This window comes from Oncorhynchus mykiss, chromosome 17, assembly GCF_057628025.1.
Source record: "Oncorhynchus mykiss isolate SJ-2025 chromosome 17, ASM5762802v1, whole genome shotgun sequence".
Taxonomy (NCBI): Eukaryota; Metazoa; Chordata; class Actinopteri; order Salmoniformes; family Salmonidae; genus Oncorhynchus; species Oncorhynchus mykiss.
The window spans coordinates 68,000,001-68,026,011 of NC_143038.1; the positions used below are offsets into that span (position 1 = coordinate 68,000,001).

General features: G+C 43.0%; 1 protein-coding gene across 3 annotated transcripts in view; it reads left to right on the top strand.

Annotated features, from left to right (window-relative positions):
• LOC110493278 (kinesin-like protein KIF21B) overlaps nucleotides 1–26,011 on the top strand; it is a 140,746-nt gene that overhangs the window by 109,736 nt on the left and 4,999 nt on the right. The window contains exons 27-34 of one of the 3 annotated variants that reach the window (XM_090206427.1): nucleotides 2,024–2,062; nucleotides 10,663–10,799; nucleotides 11,740–11,920; nucleotides 18,586–18,750; nucleotides 19,933–20,050; nucleotides 20,291–20,461; nucleotides 22,063–22,262; nucleotides 23,871–24,011. In XM_090206427.1, the coding sequence (XP_090062553.1) occupies nucleotides 2,024–2,062; nucleotides 10,663–10,799; nucleotides 11,740–11,920; nucleotides 18,586–18,750; nucleotides 19,933–20,050; nucleotides 20,291–20,461; nucleotides 22,063–22,262; nucleotides 23,871–23,970 (1,111 nt within the window). In that variant the 3' untranslated portion in view covers nucleotides 23,971–24,011. Of the gene's footprint in view, nucleotides 1–2,023; nucleotides 2,189–10,662; nucleotides 10,800–11,739; nucleotides 11,921–18,585; nucleotides 18,751–19,932; nucleotides 20,051–20,290; nucleotides 20,462–22,062; nucleotides 22,263–23,870; nucleotides 24,012–26,011 lie in introns of those variants that run through there. The other 2 variants (XM_090206425.1, XM_090206426.1) reach the window with 2 other exon arrangements.

Genomic DNA, 26,011 nt, shown 5'->3' on the forward strand with positions numbered 1-26,011 from the left:
CACCGGAGCAGATCTTTCCCACAGAGACAGTTAACTAAGAGTGGGTGGGTTCTCCTGTGGTGTCCAGTCTGATTGACAACCCTGTCCTCCAATGAACTGCTTTCTCCCTGCTGATAACCCAAATCCCTCTCCCTGCCCTTCCTCGTCCTTTACTTCCTGGTTCCTGGGAAACCCCACCCCCAATCCCAGTAAGCCTCCCTCTTTAAGTGTACTTCTGTTTTATCCCTTACTGTACTGTAGGTATTCCTTCCTTTATCCCAGAGCCAAACCCCTAAACTTGATGGATAACCGTACCTCCCCTAATCGTAAACCTGACCCTGTCATTGGCTAGTCTGAGTGGCAGATGTTGTTTCTGCTGTCTTGTCACAGGCTGGAACAAACTGTCACACAGGCTAGCCATCCCCTATTCCCTATCCCTGAACCTAAACCTAACCCTACCAGTATAACCCTTTCTCCTCTAGCCATAGCGCTCAATATGCTCCTAACTTCCTCTATTCTCCTCTCCTCTCCTCTCCTAACCCTGCTTCTCTTCTCTCCTCTCCTCCCCTAACCGTGCTTCTCTCCTCTCCTAACCCTGCTTCTCTTCTCTTCTCTCCTCTCCTAACCCTGCTCCTCTCTTCTTCTCTCCTAACCCTGCTTCGCTCCTCTCCTCTCCTAACCCTGCTCCTCTCTTCTTCTCTCCTAACCCTGCTCCTGTCTTTTTCTCTCCTAACCCTGCTCCTCTCTTCTTCTCTCCTAACCCTGCTCCTCTCTTCTTCTCTCCTAACCCTGCTTCTCTCCTCTCCTCTCCTAACCCTGCTCCTCTCTTCTTCTCTCCTAACCCTGCTTCTCTTCTCTCCTCTCCTAACCCTGATCCTTTCCTCTCCTAACCCTGATCCTCTCTTCTCCTCTCCTACCCCTGCTTCTCTCCTCTCCTAACTCTGCTCCTCTCCTCTCCTAACCATGCTCCTCTCCTCTCCTAACTCTGCTCCTCCCTTCACTCCTAACCCTGCTCCTCCCTTCTCCTCTCCTAACCCTGCTCCTCTCTTCTCCTCTCCTAACCCTGCTCCTCTCCTCTCCTAACCCTGCTCCTCTCTTCTCCTATCCTAAACCTGCTCCTCTCTTCTATTCTCCTAACCCTGCTCCTCTCTTCTCCTCTCCTAACCCTGCTCCTCTCTTCTACTCTCCTAACCCTGCTCCTCTCTTCTACTCTCCTAACCCTGCTCCTCTCTTATCCTCTCTTAATCCTGATACTCTCTTCTCCTCTCCTAACCCTGCTCCTTTCCTCTCCTCTCCTAACCTTGCTCCTCTATTCTCCTATCCTAACCCTGCTCCTCTCTTCTCCTCTCCTAACCCTGCTCCTCTCTTATCCTCTCTTAACCCTGATACTCTCTTCTCCTCTCCTAACCCTGCTCCTCTCTTCTACTCTCCTAACCCTGCTTCTTTCCTTTCCTTTCCTCTCCTCTCCTAACCCTGATACTCTCTTATCCTCTCCTAACCCTGCTCCATTCCTCTCCTCTCCTAACCTTGCTCCTCTCTTCTCCTCTCCTAACCCTAATCCTCTCCTCTCCTAACCCTGCTCCTCTCCTCTCCTAACCATGCTCCTCTCCTCTCCTAACCCTGCTCCTCTCCTAACCCTGCTCCTCTCCTAGCCCTGCTCCTCTCCTGTTCTGCTCCTCTCATAACCCTGCTCCTCTCCTAGCCCTGCTCCTCTCCTGTTCTGCTCCTCTCCTGTTCTGCTCCTCTCCTGTTCTGCTCCTCTCCTAACTCTGCTCCTCTCCTAACCCTGCTCCTCTCCTGTTTTTCTCCTCTCCTAACCCTGCTCCTCTCCTAACCCTGCTCCTCTCCTGTTCTGCTCCTCTCCTAACCTTGCTCCTCTCTTGTTCTGCTCCTCTCCTAACCCTGCTCCTCTCCTCTTCTGCTCCTCTCCTAACCCTGCTCCTCTCCTCTTCTGCTCCTCTCCTAAACCTGCTCCTCTCCTAACCCTGCTCCTCTCCTCTTCTGCTCCTCTCCTAACCCTGCTCCTCTCCTGTTCTGTCTTCAGGTCAGATGACAGCGACTCCTCTCACTCTGAGGTTCTCAGGTAGAGATATCTATCTGTCCCTGCAATTCTGTCTCTCCTCTTGCCTGATTGGCCAGTCACTCGGCTGGCCCCTCCTCCTTTCCCGGGCTGGGCAGAGTCGATGTGGAGCATGATTTAGCCTCATTGGTCCCCCCTCACCCTCCTCCAATCCCCTTCCACCCTTCCACCTACTCATGGCATCTGAACTAATCTTTCTGTCTGGAGAGCTTTGGGTGAGGTATTCAATGAATTCAAGCTAAGGCTACTGTGAGATTCACAAATGACTTAGTGGATAGCATAAATATAAATCATTGACAGCACACAGATAGGCATTGGTAATGCTCACAAGCATTGTGACTCCCTTTCCTAGACAATAAAGAATTACATTTCTGCCTGGACATATCAATCAATCATCTAACCCTATTAGAAGGTTTTAAATTAGACATTTTGAAATTGCCCTTAAACAGAAGGCTGTACCAACATGTTCTATTGGATATGTTAAGTGATTATTTGTTATGGGATGACCCAGCTGCCCTGAGCAGCAGAGCTATTTCAACCTGTAAGTCTCCAAACAGTAATAGGACAAGTAGATGGAGAGGGAGAGAGAAAGAAACAGGCATGTGGTTATCTAGAGCAAAACAAACCCTCTCTAGGCCTTGCGAAGCTGAATGTACGATAGCTGCCATCTGTCTCTCTCTCCCTGTCTCCCTGTCTCTCTCTCTCTCTGTCTCTCTCTGTCTCTCTCTCCTCTCTGTCTGTCTCTTTCCTGTCTGTCTGTCTGTCTGTCTGTCTGTCTCTGTCTCTCTCCTCTCTGTCTGTCTGTCTGTCTCTCCTCTCTCTGTCTGTCTCTCTCTGTCTAATCTAATAGACGTCGAGGTACAGCCGTATCTCTGTTGTTTGCGTCCTATTTATACTGTATTATTATAGATAACTGTATTTTAGATAACTGTACTTTAGATACTTACAGATACTGTATTATTATAGAAACGGTATTATGGGTATCTGTACTATTATAACTGTATTGTTATAGATAACTGTATTATTATAGATGACTGTATTATTATAGATGACTGTATTATTATAGATGACTGTATTATTATAGACAACTAGATTATTATAGATAACTGTATTATTATATACAACTGTATTATTATCGATAACCGAAACGGTATTATAGGTATCTGTACTATTATAACTGTATTATTATAGACAACTGTATTATTATAGATAACTGTATTATTATAAATAACTGTAGTATAGATAACTATATTATAGACCACTGTATGATATATAACTGTATTATTATAGACAACTGTATTAGAGATAACTGTATTATTATAAATAACTGTAGTATAGATAACTGTATTATTATAGACAACTGTAGTATAGATAACTGTATTATTATAGACAACTGTATTATTATAGATAACTGTATTATTATAGACAACTGTATTATTATAGATGACTGTATTATTATAGATAACTGTATTTTAGTAGATAACTGTATTATTATAGATAACTGTATTTGTAACGGTTTTCTTGATGAGAAGGAGAGTCGGACCAAAATGCAGCGTGTAGATTTCGATCCATGTTTTAATGAACAAACGTAAAACACAAATCAATACAAACACTACAAAAATAAAGGACGTAACGAAAACCTAAACAGCCTATCTGGTGAAAACACATAGACAGGAACAATCACCCACAAACACACAGTGAAACCCAGGCTACCTAAATATGGTTCCCAATCAGAGACAATGACGAACACCTGCCTCTGATTGAGAACCATATCAGGCCGAACATAGAACTAGACAAACTAGACATGTAACATAGAATGCCCACTCAGATCACACCCTGACCAACCACAACATAGAAATATACAAAGTAAACTATGGTCAGGGTGTGACAGTACCCCCCCTCCAAGGTGCGGACTCCGGCCGCAAAACCTGAACCTATAGGGGAGGGTCTGGGTGGGCATCTGTCCGCGGTGGCGGCTCTGGCGCTGGACGTGGACCCCACTCCATAATCGTTTTAGTCCACCTCCTTAGCGTCCCTAGATAGGTTACCCTCCTTAATGACCGCTCGGGACAGAGGGACAGCTCGGGACAGAGGTAGCTCGGGACTGATGGGTAGCTCAGCACTGAGAGGAAGCTCAGCACTGAGAGGAAGCTCAGCACTGAGAGGAAGCCCAGGCAGATAGTTGGATCTAGCAGATCCTGGCTGACTGGAGAATCTGGAAGAGTCTGGTCGACTGGCAGATCTGGAAGAGTCTGGTCGACTGGCAGATCTAGAAGAGTCTGGTCGACTGGCAGATCTAGAAGAGTCTGGTCGACTGGCAGATCTGGAAGAGTCTGGTCGACTGGCAGATCTGGAAGAGTCTGGTCGACTGGCAGATCTGGAAGAGTCTGGTCGACTGGCAGATCTGGAAGAGTCTGATCGACTGGCAGATCTGGAAGAGTCTGGTCAACTGGCAGATCTGGAAGAGTCTGGTCGACTGGCAGATCTGGAAGAGTCTGGTCGACTGGCAGATCTGGAAGAGTCTGGTCGACTGGCAGATCTGGAAGAGTCTGGTCGACTGGCAGATCTGGAAGTGTCTGGTCGACTGGCAGATCTGGAAGTGTCTGGTCGACTGGCAGATCTGGAAGTGTCTGGTCGACTGGCAGATCTGGAAGAGTCTGGTCGACTGGCAGATCTGGAAGAGTCTGGTCGACTGGCTGATCTGGAAGAGTCTGGTCGACTGGCAGATCTGGAAGAGTCTGGTTGACTGGCAGCTCTGGCTGCTCCATGCTGACTGGCTGCCCCATGCTGACTGACAGCTCTGGCTGCTCCATGCTGACTGGCTGCTCCATGCTGACTGACAGCTCTGGCTGCTCCATGCTGACTGGCAGCTCTGGCTGCTCCATGCTGACTGGCTGCTCCATGCTGACTGGCTGCTCTGGCTGCTCCATGCTGACTGGCGGCCCTGGCTGCTCCATGCTGACTGGCGGCCCTGGCTGCTCCATGCTGACTGGCGGCCCTGGCTGCTCCATGCCGACTGGCGGCCCTGGCTGCTCCATGCCGACTGGCGGCCCTGGCTGCTCCATGCTGACTGGCGGCCCTGGCTGCTCCATGCTGACTGGCGGCCCTGGCTGCTCCATGCTGACTGGCGGCTCTGGCTGCTCCATGCTAACTGGCAGCTCTGGCGGCTCCTTGCAGACTGGCAGCTCTGGCGGCATCCTGCAGACTGGCAGCTCTGGCGGCTCCTTGCAGACTGGCAGCTCCTTGCAGACTGGCAGCTCCTTGCAGACTGGCAGCTCCTTGCAGACTGGCAGCTCCTTGCAGACTGGCAGCTCCTTGCAGACTGGCAGCTCCTTGCAGACTGGCAGTTCCGAACAGGCGGGAGACTCCGGCAGCGCTGTAGAGGCGGAAAGCTCTGACAGCGCTAAACAGGCGGGAGACTCCGACAGCGCTGAAGAGGAGGAAGGCTCTGGCAGCGCTGGACAGGCGAGGCGCACTGTAGGCCTGATGCGTGGTGCTGGCACTGGTGGTACTGGAAAAACCGGACCGTGCAGGCGCACTGGAGCTCTTGAGCACCGAGCCTGCCCAACCTTACCTGGTTGAATGCTCACGGTCGCCCTGCCAGTGCGGCGAGGTGGAATAGCCCGCACTGGGCTATGCAGGCGAACCGGAGACACCGAGCGCAAGGCTGGTGCCATGTAAGCCGGCCCAAGGAGACGCACTGGGGACCAGCTGCGTAGAGCCGGCTTCATGGCATTAGGCTCGATGCTCAATCTAGCCCGGCCGACACGCGGAGCTGGAATATACCGCACCGGGCTATGCACCCGCACTGGAGGCACCGTGCGCACCACTGCATAACACGGTGCCTGTCCGGTCTCTCTAGCCCCCCGGTAAGCACAGGGAGTCTGCCCAGGTCTCCTACCTGGCGTAGCCATACTCCCTGTTAGCCCCCCCCCAAGAAATTTTTGGGGCTGCCTCTCAGGCTTCCATCCGCTACGTCGTGCTGCCTCCTCATATCTGCGCCTCTCAGCTTTCGCCGCCTCCAGTTCTTCCTTGGGGCGGCGATATTCTCCAGGCTGAGCCCAGGGTCCTTTACCGTCCAGTTCTTCCTCCCATGTCCATTTCTCCAGGTGGTGCAGCCTCTCCCACTGCAGCTGCTCCTGCTGCTGCTGCCTCTGTTCCTTCTCCTGCTGCACCTTGGTGCGGCTACACTCCCCTGGTTTAGCCCAGGGTCCTCTCCCGTCGAGGATTTCCTCCCATGTCCAGAAATCCTTACTATGTATCTCCTCTTTTCGCTGCTGTTGCTGCCTGTTGACACGCTGCTTGGTCCGTTAGTGGTGGGTGATTCTGTAACGGTTTTCTTGATGAGAAGGAGAGTCGGACCAAAATGCAGCGTGTAGATTTCGATCCATGTTTTAATGAACAAACGTAAAACACGAATCAATACAAACACTACAAAAATAAAGGACGTAACGAAAACCTAAACAGCCTATCTGGTGAAAACACATAGACAGGAACAATCACCCACAAACACACAGTGAAACCCAGGCTACCTAAATATGGTTCCCAATCAGAGACAATGACGAACACCTGCCTCTGATTGAGAACCATATCAGGCCGAACATAGAACTAGACAAACTAGACATGTAACATAGAATGCCCACTCAGATCACACCCTGACCAACCACAACATAGAAATATACAAAGTAAACCATGGTCAGGGTGTGACAGTATTATTATAGATAACTGTATTATTATAGATAACTGTATTATTATAGATGACTATTATTATAGATAACTGTATTTTAGTAGATAACTGGATTATTATAGATAACTGTATTATTATAGATAACTGTATTATTATAGATGACTGTATTATTATAGATAACTGTATTTTAGTAGATAACTGTATTATTATAGATGACTGTATTATTATAGATAACTGTATTTTAGATAACTGTTGTATAGATAACTATACTATTATAGGCAACTGTATTATTATAGATAACTGTATTATTATAGATAACTATTATTATAGACAACTGTATTAATATAGACAACTGTATTATTATAGATGACTGTATTATTATAGATAACTGTTATACATAACTGTATTATTATAGATAACTGTATTATTATAGACAACTGTATTATTATAGACAACTGTATTATTATAGATAACTGTTATAGATAACTGTATTATTATAGATAACTGTATTATTATAGACAACTGTATTGTTATAGATACCTGTATTGTTATAGATAACTGTATTATTATAGAGACCTGTATTATTATAGACAACTGTATTATTATAGATAACTGTTATAGATAACTGTATTATCATAGATAACTGTATTATTATAGACAACTGTATTATTATAGATAACTGTTATAGATAACTGTATTATTATAGATACCTGTATTATTATAGATACCTGTATTATTATAGATAACTGTATTATTATAGACAACTGTATTATTATAGATAACTGTTATAGATAACTGTATTATTATAGATACCTGTATTATAATAGATACCTGTATTATTATAGATAACTGTTATAGATAACTGTATTATTATAGACAACTGTATTATTATAGACAACTGTATTGTTATAGACAACTGTATTATTATAGACAACTGTATTATTATAGACAACTATTATTATAGATAACTGTTATAGATAACTGTATTATTATAGATAACTGTATTATTATAGATAACTGTATTATTATAGACAACTGTATCATTATAGACAACTGTATTATTATAGATAACTGTATTATTATAGACAACTGTATTATTATAGACAACTGTATTATTATAGACAACTGTATTATTATAGACAACTGTATTATTATAGACAACTGTATTGTTATAGATACCTGTATTGTTATAGATAACTGTATTGTTATAGATACCTGTATTGTTATAGATAACTGTATTATTATAGATACCTGTATTATTATAGACAACTGTATTATTATAGTTAACTGTTATAGATAACTGTATTATTATAGACAACTGTATTGTTATAGATACCTGTATTGTTATAGATAACTGTATTGTTATAGATACCTGTATTGTTATAGATAACTGTATTATTATAGATAACTATTATTATAAATAACTGTAGTATAGATAAATATATTATTATTGACAACTGTATTATAGGTATCTGTATTATTTATTTATATTATCGATAACTATTATTATAGAAAGGTATATTATAGGTATTATAGGGGCGGCAGGGTAGCCGAGTGGTGGCAGGGTAGCCTAGTGGTTAGAGCATTGGACTAGTAACCGAGCTGACAAGGTACAAATCTGTCATTCTGCCCCTGAACAGGCAGTTAACCCACTGTTCCTAGGCCGTCATTGAAAATAAGAATTTGTTCTTAACTGACTTGCCTCGTTAAATAAAGGTAATAAAAATACAATTAGGTAGGTATCTAATTTACAAATAAAATATATATATATTTTCTTTAGGAATGTAGTGAAATAAAAGTAAAAGTTGTCAAAAATATCAATATTAAAGTAATGTACAGATACCCCAAAAACTACTTAAGTAGTACTTTATAGAGTACTTCAGTAGTACTTTATAGTACTTTTACTGAAGTACTTTACACCACTGCTCCCAGCAATAAGATGCATTCAGGAGACACCCCTCCCTTCAACACCCTTTTATCCATAAACCACATGTGCCCAATTCCAAACCGACAGGGAATATTTGGAATTAGGCAGATATACTAGCCCTGTCACACCTTACCTCCATCCTGTGTGACCAGACAAAGTCATGGTTCCAATCCAACCACTCATTTAGTCCTTTTGGATTGGAACTGGGCCCTAGGCCACAGACAGAGGAGAGGGGGTTTGGAACTGGGCCCTAGGCCACAGACAGAGGAGATGGGGAGGGTGTTTGGAACTGGGCCCTAGGCCACAGAAAGAGGAGGTGAGATGTGACACACACACACTCACTCACTCACCCATCTGTCCCAGAAGCCTCTGCTTCGGACCAAACTCTGAACTGAGATTGGCTCAGGAGAGGCGAGGGCCACAAATAAGCACACTCTTGATTGCTGGAGATGCTGCATGTAGATATGATGTCACAGGATGTTGTGGTGGTGTTGTTGTGTTTGAGTTGTGCTTCTTATCTTGGATGCAGTGAACCCCCGCTGTTCGTTCTCCATCATCATTTGAATGAAACTGCATCGTGTTCCTATATAACTGTTCTTTTGATTTGTGTTGTTATATTGCTTTAGCTGACATGCAGCTTCTCTCTTCCTGTTGTTATGCGTGTGTGGCTGAGGCTGCTCTGGCAGTCATGACATGCATGCAGCTTCTCTCTTCCTGTTGTTCTGCGTGTGTGGCTGAGGCTGCTCTGGCAGTCATGACATGCTGTTCACCTGCTTTTAAAGCACCAAGCATGTCACTACATAGAGAGGGAGGGGAAGTGATATGTGACTTGGGGAAGAGGACAAGTGTGTGTGTGTGTGTGTGTGTATCTGGGGAAGGGGGGGGGGGTTTCTAGGGAGACTCATCTGTCCCAGTTTTGTCTTTAATGACTGGTCCCTATTCCCCACACACAAAGGAGGAAGGGATGGAGCAAAAGAGGGAGAGGAGAGGTTCGTTATTTCTGTGGAGTAGAGATGGCTGCTTCCACTGCCAGCCAGGAGATGGATGGTTTTAGGTCAGGCTCTCTAATTGGGCTTCCAAAAAAAGAGAGGGATGGAGAGGAAGGGATGGAGAGAGAGAAGGAGAGGAATGGATGGAGAGAGAGAAGGAGAGGACGGGATGGAGAGAGAGAAGGAGAGGACAGGATGGAGAGAGAGAAGGAGAGGAAGGGATGGAGAGAGAGAAGGAGAGGAAGGGATGGAGAGAGAGAAGGAGAGGAAGGGATGGAGAGAGAGAAGGAGAGGAAGGGATGGAGAGAGAGAAGGAGAGGACAGGATGGAGAGAGAGAAGGAGAGGAAGGGATGGAGAGAGAGAAGGAGAGGAAGGGATGGAGAGAGAGAAGGAGAGGAAGGGATGGAGAGAGAGAAGGAGAGGAAGGAAGTGAGAAGTTACATGTCTTTATCCCCAGCAAGGGGCATGGTAGAGCTGTGCTCTTTAACCTATTGTGTCCTAGTGTGTGTGTATTGTGTTCTAGTGTGTTGTGTGTGTATTGTGTGTGTGTATTCTGTTCTAGTGTGTTGTGTGTGTGTATTGTGTTCTAGTGTGTTGTGTGTGTGTATTGTGTTCTAGTGTGTGTGTATTGTGTTCTAGTGTGTTGTGTGTGTGTATTGTGTTCTAGTGTGTGTGTATTGTGTTCTAGTGTGTTGTGTGTGTGTATTGTGTTCTAGTGTGTTGTGTGTGTTCTTGTGTGTGTGTATTGTGTTCTAGTGTGTGTGTATTGTGTTCTTTGTGTGTTTTTAGATGTTTTGTATCTGTGTGGGGTCATTGGTCTGTGTGTGTATTGTGTTCTAGTGTGTTGTGTGTGTGTATTGTGTTCTAGTGTGTTGTGTGTATTGTGTTCTAGTGTGTGTGTATTGTATTCTTTGTGTGTTTTTAGATGTTTTGTATCTGTGTGGGGTCAGTGGTCTGTGTGTTGTGTGTTGTGTGTGTTTAACAGTGTGTCTCCAACAGGGGTGTGATCAGTCCCACGGGGGGTGTGAAGGGAGGGCGGACTGCGCCCCTCCAGTGTTCTGCCGTGGCAGAGGGACACTCTAAACCTGTCCTCTGTGTGGACGCTACAGATGAACTGCTCTTTACGGGATCTAAGGGTACGTCAACGTTGCCACGACAACACCAACGCTGTCCTCCCAGCTGGGGTCAGGAGTTTCTTCTTATCATGGTAGCTTGCCAGGAAAACCTCTGGACGTACTGTACTTTTTAAAGAGGACATTTGTTGTTCATCATACAGACAAATAATAGATATCAGAGGAGGCTGGTGGAAGGAGCAATAGGAAGAGACAGGCTCATTGTAATGGCTGGATTGGATTGCCAGGAAAACCTCTGGACGTACTGTACTTTTTAAAGAGGACATTTGTTGTTCATCATACAGACAAATAATAGATATCAGAGGAGGCTGGTGGAAGGAGCAATAGGAAGAGACAGGCTCATTGTAATGGCTGGATTGGATTGCCAGGAAAACCTCTGGACGTACTGTACTTTTTAAAGAGGACATTTGTTGTTCATCATACAGACAAATAATAGATATCAGAGGAGGCTGGTGGAAGGAGCAATAGGAAGAGACAGGCTCATTGTAATGGCTGGATTGGATTGCCAGGAAAACCTCTGGACGTACTGTACTTTTTAAAGAGGACATTTGTTGTTCATCATACAGACAAATAATAGATATCAGAGGAGGCTGGTGGAAGGAGCAATAGGAAGAGACAGGCTCATTGTAATGGCTGGATTGGATTGACAGAAGGGAGTCAAACATGTGGTTTCCATGTGTTTGATTTATTCCATACCATTCCATTGACTCCATTCCAGCCATTACGATGAGCCTGTCCTCCTATATCGTCTTCCACCAGCCTCCTCTGATATCTATTATTTGTCCTCTGATCCATGTACATATAAAAACAGACATTGAATCACACATATTTTTTTTGCCCAATCAATTCATTACCAAGACCTTAATTAGGCTGAAATAAAAACAGGTTAGAAGTTTTAGGTTTGTGTTTTTTTGATCCATCTCGCCTGGTCTCTCCTCATCAGACCAGACGTGTAAGATGTGGAACCTGGTGACGGGACAGGAGATCGTCACGTTGAAAGGCCATCCCAACAATGTGGTGTCAGTCAAATACTGTTCCTCCTCCTGCCTCGTCTTCTCAGTCTCCACCTCATACATCAAGGTCTGGGACATACGAGACTCCGCCAAGTGTGTCCGCACCCTCACGTGAGTGGCTCTCTGTCTCTCTCCACCAATCACAGCTCACCGTACCCACGCTAACCCACCAATCAGTCTGTCTCTGTTATAGCCTAATGGAAATGTTGACTGTTAGGAAGGGAGATTATTCAGACAACTAGACAGGATGATTTAATGGTAACATGATATTATTCAGACAACTAGACAGGATGATTTAATGGTAACAGGATATTATTCAGACAACTAGACAGGATGATTTAATGGTAACAGGATATTATTCAGACAACTAGACAGGATGTTTTAATGGTAACAGGATATTATTCAGACAACTAGACAGGATGATTTAATGGTAACATGATATTATTCAGACAACTAGACAGGATGATTTAATGGTAACAGGATATTATTCAGACAACTAGACAGGATGATTTAATGGTAACATGATATTATTCAGACAACTAGACAGGATGTTTTAATGGTAACAGGAGATTATTCAGACAACTAGACAGGATGATTTAATGGTAACAGGATATTATTCAGACTAGACAGGATGTTTTAATGGTAACAGGATATTATTCAGACAACTAGACAGGATGATTTAATGGTAACAGGATATTATTCAGACTAGACAGGATGTTTTAATGGTAACAGGATATTATTCAGACAACTAGACAGGATGTTTTAATGGTAACAGGATATTATTCAGACAACTAGACAGGATGTTTTAATGGTAACAGGATATTATTCAGACAACTAGACAGGATGTTTTAATGGTAACATGATATTATTCAGACAAATAGACAGGATGTTTTAATGGTAACAGGATATTATTCAGACAACTAGACAGGATGTTTTAATGGTAACAGGATATTATTCAGACAGCTAGACAGGATGTTTTAATGGTAACAGGATATTATTCAGACAACTAGACAGGATGTTTTAATGGTAACAGGATATTATTCAGACAGCTAGACAGGATGTTTTAATGGTAACAGGATATTATTCAGACAACTAGACAGGATGATTTAATGGTAACAGGATATTATTCAGACAGCTAGACAGGATGATTCAATGGTAACAGGATATTATTCAGACAACTAGACAGGATGATTTAATGGTAACATGATATTATTCAGACAACTAGACAGGATGTTTTAATGGTAACAGGATATTATTCAGACAGCTAGACAGGATGTTTTAATGGTAACAGGATATTATTCAGACAACTAGACAGGATGTTTTAATGGTAACAGGATATTATTCAGACAACTAGACAGGATGATTTAATGGTAACATGATATTATTCAGACAACTAGACAGGATGTTTTAATGGTAACATAATATTATTATTCAGACTAGACAGGATGTTTTAATGGTAACAGGATATTATTATTCAGACTAGACAGGATGTTTTAATGGTAACAGGATATTATTATTCAGACTAGACAGGATGTTTTAATGGTAACAGGATATTATTATTCAGACTAGACAGCATGTTTTAATGGTAACAGGATATTATTATTCAGACTAGACAGGATGTTTTAATGGTAACAGGATATTATTATTCAGACTAGACAGGATGTTTTAATGGTAACAGGATATTATTATTCAGACTAGACAGGATGTTTTAATGGTAACAGGATATTATTCAGACAACTAGACAGGATGTTTTAATGGTAACAGGATATTATTCAGACAACTAGACAGGATGTTTTAATGGTAACAGGATATTATTCAGACAACTAGACAGGATGATTTAACGGTAACATGATATTATTCAGACAACTAGACAGGATGATTTAATGGTAACAGGATATTATTCAGACAACTAGACAGGATGTTTTAATGGTAACATGATATTATTATCCAGACTAGACAGGATGTTTTAATGGTAACAGGATATTATTCAGACAGCTAGACAGGATGTTTAATGGTAACATGATATTATTCAGACAAATAGACAGGATGATTTAATGGTAACAGGATATTATTATCCAGACTAGACAGGATGTTTAATGGTAACAGGATATTATTCAGACAGCTAGACAGGATGTTTTAATGGTAACAGGATATTATTCAGACAACTAGACAGGATGATTTAATGGTAACAGGATATTATTCAGACAACTAGACAGGATGTTTTAATGGTAACAGGATATTATTCAGACAGCTAGACAGGATGTTTTAATGGTAACAGGATATTATTCAGACAACTAGACAGGATGATTTAATGGTAACATGATATTATTCAGACAACTAGACAGGATGTTTTAATGGTAACAGGATATTATTCAGACAGCTAGACAGGATGTTTTAATGGTAACAGGATATTATTCAGACAACTAGACAGGATGTTTTAATGGTAACAGGATATTATTCAGACAACTAGACAGGATGATTTAATGGTAACATGATATTATTCAGACAACTAGACAGGATGTTTTAATGGTAACATAATATTATTATTCAGACTAGACAGGATGTTTTAATGGTAACAGGATATTATTATTCAGACTAGACAGGATGTTTTAATGGTAACAGGATATTATTATTCAGACTAGACAGGATGTTTTAATGGTAACAGGATATTATTATTCAGACTAGACAGCATGTTTTAATGGTAACAGGATATTATTATTCAGACTAGACAGGATGTTTTAATGGTAACAGGATATTATTATTCAGACTAGACAGGATGTTTTAATGGTAACAGGATATTATTATTCAGACTAGACAGGATGTTTTAATGGTAACAGGATATTATTCAGACAACTAGACAGGATGTTTTAATGGTAACAGGATATTATTCAGACAACTAGACAGGATGATTTAATGGTAACATGATATTATTCAGACAACTAGACAGGATGATTTAATGGTAACAGGATATTATTCAGACAACTAGACAGGATGTTTTAATGGTAACATGATATTATTATCCAGACTAGACAGGATGATTTAATGGTAACATGATATTATTCAGACAGCTAGACAGGATGTTTAATGGTAACATGATATTATTCAGACAACTAGACAGGATGATTTAATGGTAACAGGATATTATTCAGACAACTAGACAGGATGATTTAATGGTAACAGGATATTATTCAGACAGCTAGACAGGATGATTTAATGGTAACATGATATTATTCAGACAGCTAGACAGGATGTTTTAATGGTAACATGATATTATTCAGACAGCTAGACAGGATGTTTTAATGGTAACAGGATATTATTCAGACAGCTAGACAGGATGTTTTAATGGTAACAGGATATTATTCAGACAACTAGACAGGATGATTTAATGGTAACAGGATATTATTCAGACAACTAGACAGGATGATTTAATGGTAACAGGATATTATTCAGACAACTAGACAGGATGATTTAATGGTAACAGGATATTATTCAGACAACTAGACAGGATGATTTAATGGTAACAGGATATTATTCAGACAACTAGACAGGATGATTTAATGGTAACAGGATATTATTCAGACAACTAGACAGGATGATTTAATGGTAACAGGATATTATTATCCAGACTAGACAGGATGTTTAATGGTAACAGGATATTATTCAGACAACTAGACAGGATGTTTTAATGGTAACAGGATATTATTCAGACAACTAGACAGGATGTTTTAATGGTAACAGGATATTATTCAGACAACTAGACAGGATGATTTAATGGTAACAGGATATTATTCAGACAACTAGACAGGATGTTTTAATGGTAACAGGATATTATTCAGACAACTAGACAGGATGTTTTAATGGTAACAGGATATTATTCAGACTAGGCAGGATGTTTTAATGGTAACATGATATTATTCAGACAACTAGACAGGATGATTTAATGGTAACAGGAGATTATTCAGACAACTAGACAGGATGATTTAATGGTAACAGGATATTATTCAGACAACTAGACAGGATGATTTAATGGTAACAGGATATTATTCAGACAACTAGACAGGATGATTTAATGGTAACAGGAGATTATTCAGACAACTAGACAGGATGATTTAATGGTAACAGGATATTATTCAGACAACTAGACAGGATGATTTAATGGTAACAGGATATTATTATTCAGACAGCTAGACAGGATGTTTTAATGGTAACAGGATATTATTCAGACAACTAGACAGGATGATTTAATGGTAACAGGATATTATTCAGACAACTAGACAGGATGTTTAATGGTAACAGGATATTATTCAGACAACTAGACAGGATGATTTAATGGTAACAGGATATTATTCAGACAACTAGACAGGATGTTTAATGGTAACAGGATATTATTATTCAGACAGCTAGACAGGATGTTTTAATGGTAACAGGATATTATTCAGACAACTAGACAGGATGATTTAATGGTAACATGATATTATTCAGACAACTAGACAGGATGATTTAATGGTAACAGGATATTATTCAGACAACTAGACAGGCTATTTTAATGGTAACAGGATATTATTCAGACAACTAGACAGGATGTTTTAATGGTAACAGGATATTATTCAGACAGCTAGACAGGATGTTTTAATGGTAACAGGATATTATTCAGACAACTAGACAGGATGTTTTAATGGTAACAGGATATTATTCAGACAGCTAGACAGGATGTTTTAATGGTAACATGATATTATTCAGACAACTAGACAGGATGATTTAATGGTAACAGGATATTATTCAGACAACTAGACAGGATGTTTTAATGGTAACAGGATATTATTCAGACAACTAGACAGGATGTTTTAATGGTAACAGGATATTATTCAGACAACTAGACAGGATGATTTAATGGTAACAGGATATTATTCAGACAGCTAGACAGGATGTTTTAATGGTAACAGGATATTATTCAGACAGCTAGACAGGATGTTTTAATGGTAACAGGATATTATTCAGACAACTAGACAGGATGTTTTAATGGTAACAGGATATTATTCAGACAACTAGACAGGATGTTTAATGGTAACATGATATTATTCAGACAACTAGACAGGATGATTTAATGGTAACAGGATATTATTCAGACAACTAGACAGGATGTTTTAATGGTAACAGGATATTATTCAGACAACTAGACAGGATGTTTTAATGGTAACATGATATTATTCAGACAACTAGACAGGATGTTTTAATGGTAACAGGATATTATTCAGACAACTAGACAGGATGATTTAATGGTAACATGATATTATTCAGACAACTAGACAGGATGTTTTAATGGTAACAGGAGATTATTCAGACAACTAGACAGGATGATTTAATGGTAACATGATATTATTCAGACAGCTAGACAGGATGTTTTAATGGTAACAGGATATTATTCAGACAACTAGACAGGATGATTGAATGGTAACATGATATTATTCAGACAACTAGACAGGATGATTTAATGGTAACAGGATATTATTCAGACAACTAGACAGGATGATTTAATGGTAACAGGATATTATTCAGACAACTAGACAGGATGATTTAATGGTAACAGGATATTATTCAGACAGCTAGACAGGATGTTTTAATGGTAACAGGATATTATTCAGACAACTAGACAGGATGATTTAATGGTAACATGATATTATTCAGACAACTAGACAGGATGTTTTAATGGTAACAGGATATTATTCAGACAGCTAGACAGGATGATTTAATGGTAACAGGATATTATTCAGACAACTAGACAGGATGATTTAATGGTAACATGATATTATTCAGACAACTAGACAGGATGTTTTAATGGTAACAGGATATTATTCAGACTAGACAGGATGTTTTAATGGTAACAGGATATTATTCAGACAACTAGACAGGATGATTTAATGGTAACAGGATATTATTCAGACTAGACAGGATGTTTTAATGGTAACAGGATATTATTCAGACAACTAGACAGGATGTTTTAATGGTAACAGGATATTATTCAGACAACTAGACAGGATGATTTAATGGTAACATGATATTATTCAGACAACTAGACAGGATGTTTTAATGGTAACAGGATATTATTCAGACTAGACAGGATGTTTTAATGGTAACAGGATATTATTCAGACAACTAGACAGGATGATTTAATGGTAACAGGATATTATTCAGACTAGACAGGATGTTTTAATGGTAACAGGATATTATTCAGACAACTAGACAGGATGTTTTAATGGTAACAGGATATTATTCAGACAACTAGACAGGATGTTTTAATGGTAACAGGATATTATTCAGACTAGACAGGATGTTTTAATGGTAACAGGATATTATTCAGACAACTAGACAGGATGATTTAATGGTAACAGGATATTATTCAGACAACTAGACAGGATGTTTTAATGGTAACATGATATTATTCAGACAACTAGACAGGATGTTTTAATGGTAACATGATATTATTCAGACAACTAGACAGGATGATTTAATGGTAACAGGATATTATTATCCAGACTAGACAGGATGATTTAATGGTAACAGGATATTATTATCCAGACTAGACAGGATGATTTAATGGTAACAGGATATTATTATCCAGACTAGACAGGATGATTTAATGGTAACATGATATTATTCAGACAGCTAGACAGGATGTTTAATGGTAACATAATATACCAAAGCAACACACAACAAAGTCAATAATGAGCTTGATCTTGATCTCAATGCCCCCCACCCCCACCCCTCTCTCTCTCCAGGTCTTCAGGCCAGGTGATATCGGGGGATGCGTGTGCTGGCACCACCACCCGTACCATCACGGTGGCACAGGGTGAATACCAGATGAATCAGATCGCCCTCAACCCCTCTGGCTCTGTCCTCTATGCTGCCGCTGGCAACACCGTACGCACCTGGGACCTCACCAGGTAACACACACACATACAGACAACACACACATACACACATTCAGACACACACACACACATACAGACAACACACACATACAACACCGTACGCACCTGGGACCTCACCAGGTAACACACACACATACAGACACACACACACACACACATTCAGACACACACACACACATACAGACAGGCAACACCGTACGCACCTGGGACCTCACCAGGTAACACACACACATACAGACACACACACATACAGACACACACACATATAGACACACACACACACATACAGACAGACAACACCGTACGCACCTGGGACCTCACCAGGTAACACACACACATACAGACACACACACACACATACAGACACACACACACACATACAGACAGACACACACACACATACAGACAGACAACACCGTACGCACCTGGGACCTCACCAGGTAACACACACACATACAGACATACAGACACACACACATACAGACATACAGACACACACACATACAGACAGATACATACACAGACACACACACATACAGACACACACACATACAGACACACACACATACAGACACACACACACACACACATACAGGCACACACACACACACACACACACACACACACACACACACACACACACACACACACACATACAGACACACCCACATACAGACACACACACACATATACAGGCACACACACACATACAGACACACCCACATACAGACACACACACACACACACACATACAGACACATACAGACACACACACAAAAAGACACACACACACATACAGACACACACATACACACACACAGAAAGACACACACACACATACAGACACACACATACACACACACAGATGAATGCACACACATATACAGACACACACACACATACAGGCACACACACACATACAGACACACACATACAGACACATACTTGCATTCTCTTGCTCTCTCTGTCTTTCTGTCTGCCTCTCTCTCTCTCTCTCTCTCTCTCTCTCTCTCTCTCTCTCTCTCTCTGTCTACCTCTCTCTCTCTCTGTCTCTGTCTACCTCTCTCTCTCTCTGTCTCTCTGTCTACCTATCGTTCTCTCTGTCTCTCTCTCAGAATTAGGTGTAATAATGTCTCTCTCTCAGAATTAGGTGTAATAATGTCTCTCTCTCACCATGTCCCCCCCCCCCACTAGGATGACGGCGTTAGGCAAGCTGACAGGTCACATAGGTTCAGTGATGTGTCTGACTGTAGGTCAGTCTGTACAGGGCAGAGACCAGGTGGTCACCGGCTCCAAGGACCACTACGTCAAGGTATTACATACTGGGACAGAATCATGTTGATGTCGCACAGCGTTTACAATGTACTTCCCATTCTCATATTGTACCTTAGATAAAAATGTCTGTTCCATCAATCAAGAAACTAGTGTTGAGCAAGAGTGATTCCATCTGTCAGAATACAGTAATGTACAGTATATACCCCCATTAGTGACAATTTCTCTGCTAGTTGTTTGCTCATGTTTTCTGACTGCTGTCCATCTCTCTTCTTGGTAGGTGTTTGATGTGGCAGAGGGCATGCTGGGTAATGTAGGCCCATCCCATAACTTTGAGCCTCCTCACTACGACGGGATCGAGTGTCTGGCCATCCAGGGAGACGTGCTGTTCAGCGCGTCACGAGACAACGGCATCAAGAAGTGGGATCTGGAGCAACAAGAACTCACACAGGTAGAGAGAGAGAGAGAGGTAGACAGAGAGAGAGAGAGAGAGAGAGAGAGACAGAGAGAGAGAGGGAGAGAGAGAGAGAGGTAGACAGAGAGAGAGAGACAGAGAGAGAGCGAGAGAGACAGAGAGAGGGAGAGAGAGAGAGAGAGTTAGAGAGAGAGAGAGACAGAGAGAGAGAGAGAGAGGGAGAGAGAGAGAGAGGTAGACAGAGAGAGAGAGAGAGAGAGAGAGAGAGGGAGAGAGAGAGAGGTAGACAGAGAGGGAGAGAGAGAGGGAGAGAGATAGACAGAGAGAGAGAGAGGGAGAGAGAGAGACAGAGAGAGAGAGAGAGAGGCCAAGAGAGAGGCAGAGAGAGAGAGAGAGGTAGAGAGAGAGAGAGGTAGAGAGAGAGAGAGGTAGACAGAGAGAGGCCAAGAGAGAGGCCAAGAGAGAGGCAGAGAGAAAGAGAGAGAGAGCGAGAGAGAGAATCTTTAATGTCTAATAATCTTAGTCCTGTCTAATACACATAGTAAACTCCTGTAGAAATTATATCTTTACTCACATTAGATTGTCTATGGGTAGAAGGTTGTGGACAGAAACCCAGTCATCATATCATACTTCTGTGTCTGGGTGTTTCAGTGATGTCAGTGAGTCACAGGTTTGTTGTTGTTGTCAGATTAGTATCATAGCATGTTGAATGGTGTCCCGTGTGGCTCAGTTGGTACAGCATGGCGCCTGCAATGCCAGTGTGGTGGGTTTGATTCCCACAGGAGACCAGTATGGGAAAAAGTACAAACATGGATCCACTCCTTGCTCTAAGTTGCTCTGGATAAGAGTGAATGTCATATCATATCCAGGCGGTTTATGTATCAAGTCAACGACCAGTTGGATAATTCTATTATCTTCCTAACAGATTATTGTAACGTCTGTGTGTTTCCATTTTCCGGATAAAAGTCCTGTGAATGGTCTAAGGCAATGCATCGCAGTGTTTGAGGCGTCACTACAGACCCGGGTTCGATCCCAGGCTTTGTCACAGTCGGCCGTGATCGTGAGGCGGCGCACTATTGGACCAGTGTCTTCCGGGTTAGGGGAGGGTTTGGCCAGCCCGGATTTCCTTTTCCCATCATGCTCTAGCGACTCCTTGTGGCGGGCCGGGTGCCTGCAAGCTGACTTCGGTCACCAGATGGATGGTGTTTCCTCCGACATATTGGTGTGGCGGGCTTCCGGGTTAAGTGAGCAGTGCAGCTTGGCAGGGTCGTGTTTCGGAGCTCTTGATTTTTGCCTCTCCCGTGTCCATAGGGGAGTTGCAGCGATGGGACAAGACTGTAACTACCAATTGGATATCACGTAGAAAAAAAAAATCCACTGAATGAAAACTCTCTCCTCTCCTCTCCTCTCCTCTCCTCTCCTCTCCTCTCCTCTCCTCTCCTCTCCTCTCCTCTCCTCTCCTCTCCTCTCCTCTCATTTCCTCTCCTCTCCTCTCCTCTCCTCTCCTCAGCAAATCCCCAATGCTTGTGTATGTCTTTTTGTTTGCAAAACCTTTATGAATTGTGTTTTTCATCCTTTCCCCCAATACAAGTACACTAAACAGAAGCTTCTCCTTCCTCTCTCCTGTCTGTCCTCAGCAAATCCCTAATGCCCATAAGGACTGGGTGTGTGCACTGGCCTATGTTCCAGGTCGGCCCATGCTGCTGAGTGCATGTCGGGGGGGCATGCTGAAGGTGTGGAACGTTGACAACTTCACCCCCATAGGAGAGGTCAGGGGCCACGAGAGCCCTATCAACGCCATCTGCACCAACTCACGACACATCTTCACCGCTTCCAGGTAACACATTAGTATTACAATAAACAGTCTGTTGATGTTGTTGATGATGTTGTTGATGATGTTGTTGATGATGTTGTTGATGATGTTGTTGATGATGATGATGTTGTTGATGATGCTGTTGATGTTGTTGTTGATGATGCTGTTGATGATGTTGTTGTTGATGATGTTGTTGTAGCCAGACTTTCCCCTGAGATTATTTCCCACTACATCCAGGCATCACATTACTACATATGATATAATCATAGGATGGGGATTGTACTTGGATTGTCTTGGATTGTACTTGGATTGTACTTGGATTGTCTTGGATTGTACTTGGATTGTCTTGGATTGTACTTTGGTTGTACTTGGATAGTACTTGGATTGTCTTGGATTGTCTTGGATTGTACTTGGATTGTACTTGGATTGTACTTGGATTGTCTTGGATTGTACTTGGATTGTACTTGGATTGTCTTGGATTGTTCTTGGATTGTCTTGGTTGTACTTGGATTGTACTTGGATTGTCTTGGATTGTACTTGGATTGTCTTGGATTGTACTTGGATTGTCTTGGATTGTACTTGGATTGTCTTGGATTGTACTTGGATTGTACTTGGATTGTCTTGGATTGTTCTTGGATTGTCTTGAATTGTACTTGGATTGACTTGGATCGTACTTGGATTGTCTTGGATTGTCTTGGATTGTACTTGGATTGTCTAGGATTGTACTCGGATTGTACTTGGATTGTCTCGGATTGCACTTGGATTGTGGAATTTTTGGAATCACTCATCCCCAGACAGTTACTGACCAGGCTTCGTAGAACTTAGCTGATGCCTGCAACCAGTCCTCTCATCAGCATGTTCAGTATGTTTGTCTGAGTGGCCTGTACTGTATGGAAGACTACTGAGAACTGAGATGGCAACATACTGCTGCTGTATTTCAGTCAGAGGGTGTGCATGGGCCAGCTTCATACTGTACCCAAAACAGTCTCTGTCCTCCCTGTACCCCAACAGCCTCTGTCCTCCCTGTACCCCAACAGCCTCTGTCCTCCCTGTACCCCAACAGCCTCTGTCCTCCCTGTACCCCAAACAGACTCTGTCCTCCCTGTACCCCAAACAGCCTCTGTCCTCCCTGTACCCCAAACAGCCTCTGTCCTCCCTGTACCCCAACAGCCTCTGTCCTCCCTGTACCCCAAACAGACTCTGTCCTCCCTGTACCCCAAACAGCCTCTGTCCTCCCTGTACCCAACAGCCTCTGTACTCCCTGTACCCCAAACAGCCTCTGTCCTCCCTGTACCCCCAAACAGACTCTGTCCTCCCTGTACCCCAAACAGCCTCTGTCCTCCCTGTACCCCAAACAGCCTCTGTCCTCCCTGTACTTACATCTAACACCTTTCAAGCTTACCACTCTCACCAAACCAACTGACTGAGTACTCCTTTACTGAACTCAGCTTCATCTTGTACTAACCTGCTTTAACCTGTCCTCTCTTCCCTCTCCTCCATCCTTCTCTTCTCCTCTCTTTCCCCTTCTTGATTTTGTTTTTCTTCTCATTTATTTTCTTTTTTCTTTTCTCTTCCCTTCTTCTCTTCTTCCCTTCCTCGCCTCTCCTTCTCCTCCCCCTTCTACTACCTCAGTGACTGCAGGGTGAAGTTATGGAGCTATGTCCCGGGTTTGACCCCCTGTCTACCTCGACGGGTTCTGGCCATCAAGGGTCGCGCTACCAGCCTCCCGTGAGCCTTCACTCCAGCTCACAACCTCGCCTCTGTTCTCCTCTGGTACTTCCATTCATTTCTTCATCTCTCTAGAGCCCTGTCTCGCGTCGTTGCCTCTGTTCTCCTCTGGAACTCATTAAGTCCCTTGTTTTTCTCACTATTTTTCTCTCCCTGTCTTCATTTGGCTAATGCTCTTGCAATCTCTTCTCTGCTCTCCTCTGGTATACTCCTTTTATCCATTTCTTTCTCTTCTTCTTGCTGTGTTGCCCTCTCAAGACATTTCTTTACATCTTCACAACACACTCTCCCAACTTCTCCTCTTCCCCTGTTACCCCTTTTGGTCTTCAAATGAAGATCCTAATAGGTAGAGACACTACAGGACTGTACGTATTCTCACTGTGAATTCATCTGAGAATAGAATAACCCCACTCCTATCTTTGGCCATGTCAGCTGGATGTGCCTTTACCTCCTCTGTTAATTGGGTCCTACCTACCAAGACACACACACACGCACACACAGTACGCACACACACACACAGTACGCACACACACGTGCACACACACACACGTGCACACACCCACCACTGCAACACACCCCAGTGAGCCCAGCTAGAAGCCTGATGTTGGAGGGGTTGGGGAGGGAGGGAGTGTATTACAGGGCATTAAAGCCTTAAATACGGTATTGCTCGGGAGGTTGTGAATGGAGAGGGGGGGGGGGGGGATTCAGAGTAAATTGGCAGCTCAGCTGGGAGTTTCTTATCTGGGATAGGAGAACTGCAGAGAAAGGAAGTTGTTTCACTTCTTATCTTCCTAATACAATTATAGTGTTTTAAAAACTTAACTTAGAGCTATGTTGATCGGGGTGGGGGGGATAGGAGAGTACGTATGTTGATCAGGGTGGGGGGATACAGGGAGGAGGGATAGGAGAGTAGTGTATGTTGATCAGGGTGGGGGGGGATACAGGGAGGAGGGATAGGAGAGTAGTGTATGTTGATCAGGGTGGGGGGGATACAGGGAGGGGGGATAGGAGATTAGTGTATGTTGATCTGGGGATACAGGGAGGGGGGATAGGAGAGTAGTGTATGTTGATCGGGGGATACAGGGAGGGAGGATAGGAGAGTAGTGTATGTTGATCGGGGTGGGGGGGATACAGGGAGGGAGGATAGGAGAGTAGTGTATGTTGATCTGGGGATACAGGGAGGGAGGATAGGAGAGTAGTGTATGTTGATCGGGGTGGGGGGGATACAGGGAGGGAGGATAGGAGAGTAGTGTATGTTGATCGGGGTGGGGGGGATACAGGGAGGGAGGATAGGAGAGTAGTGTATGTTGATCGGGGTGGGGGGGATACAGGGAGGGGGGATAGGAGATTAGTGTATGTTGATCTGGGGATACAGGGAGGGGGGATAGGAGAGGACGTATGTTGATCGGGGGATACAGGGAGGGGGGATAGGAAAGTAGTGTATGTTGATTGGGGGATACAGGGAGGGGGGATAGGAGAGTAGTGTATGTTGATCGGGATGGGGGGTGGATACAGGGAGGGGGGATAGGAGAGTAGTGTATGTTGATCGGGGGATACAGGGAGGGGGGATAGGAGAGGACGTATGTTGATCGGGATGGGGGGTGGATACAGGGAGGGGGGATAGGAGAGGACGTATGTTGATCGGGATGGGGGGTGGATACAGGGAGGGAGGATAGGAGAGTAGTGTATGTTGATCAGGGTGGGGGGGGATACAGGGAGGGAGGATAGGAGAGTAGTGTATGTTGATCGGGGTGGGGGGGATACAGGGAGGGAGGATAGGAGAGTAGTGTATGTTGATCGGGGTGGGGGGGATAGGAGAGGACGTATGTTGATCAGGGTGGGGGGATACAGGGAGGAGGGATAGGAGAGTAGTGTATGTTGATCAGGGTGGGGGGGGATACAGGGAGGGGGGATAGGAGAGTAGTGTATGTTGATCTGGGGATACAGGGAGGGAGGATAGGAGAGTAGTGTATGTTGATCGGGGGATACAGGGAGGGGGGATAGGAGAGTAGTGTATGTTGATCGGGGGATACAGGGAGGGGGGA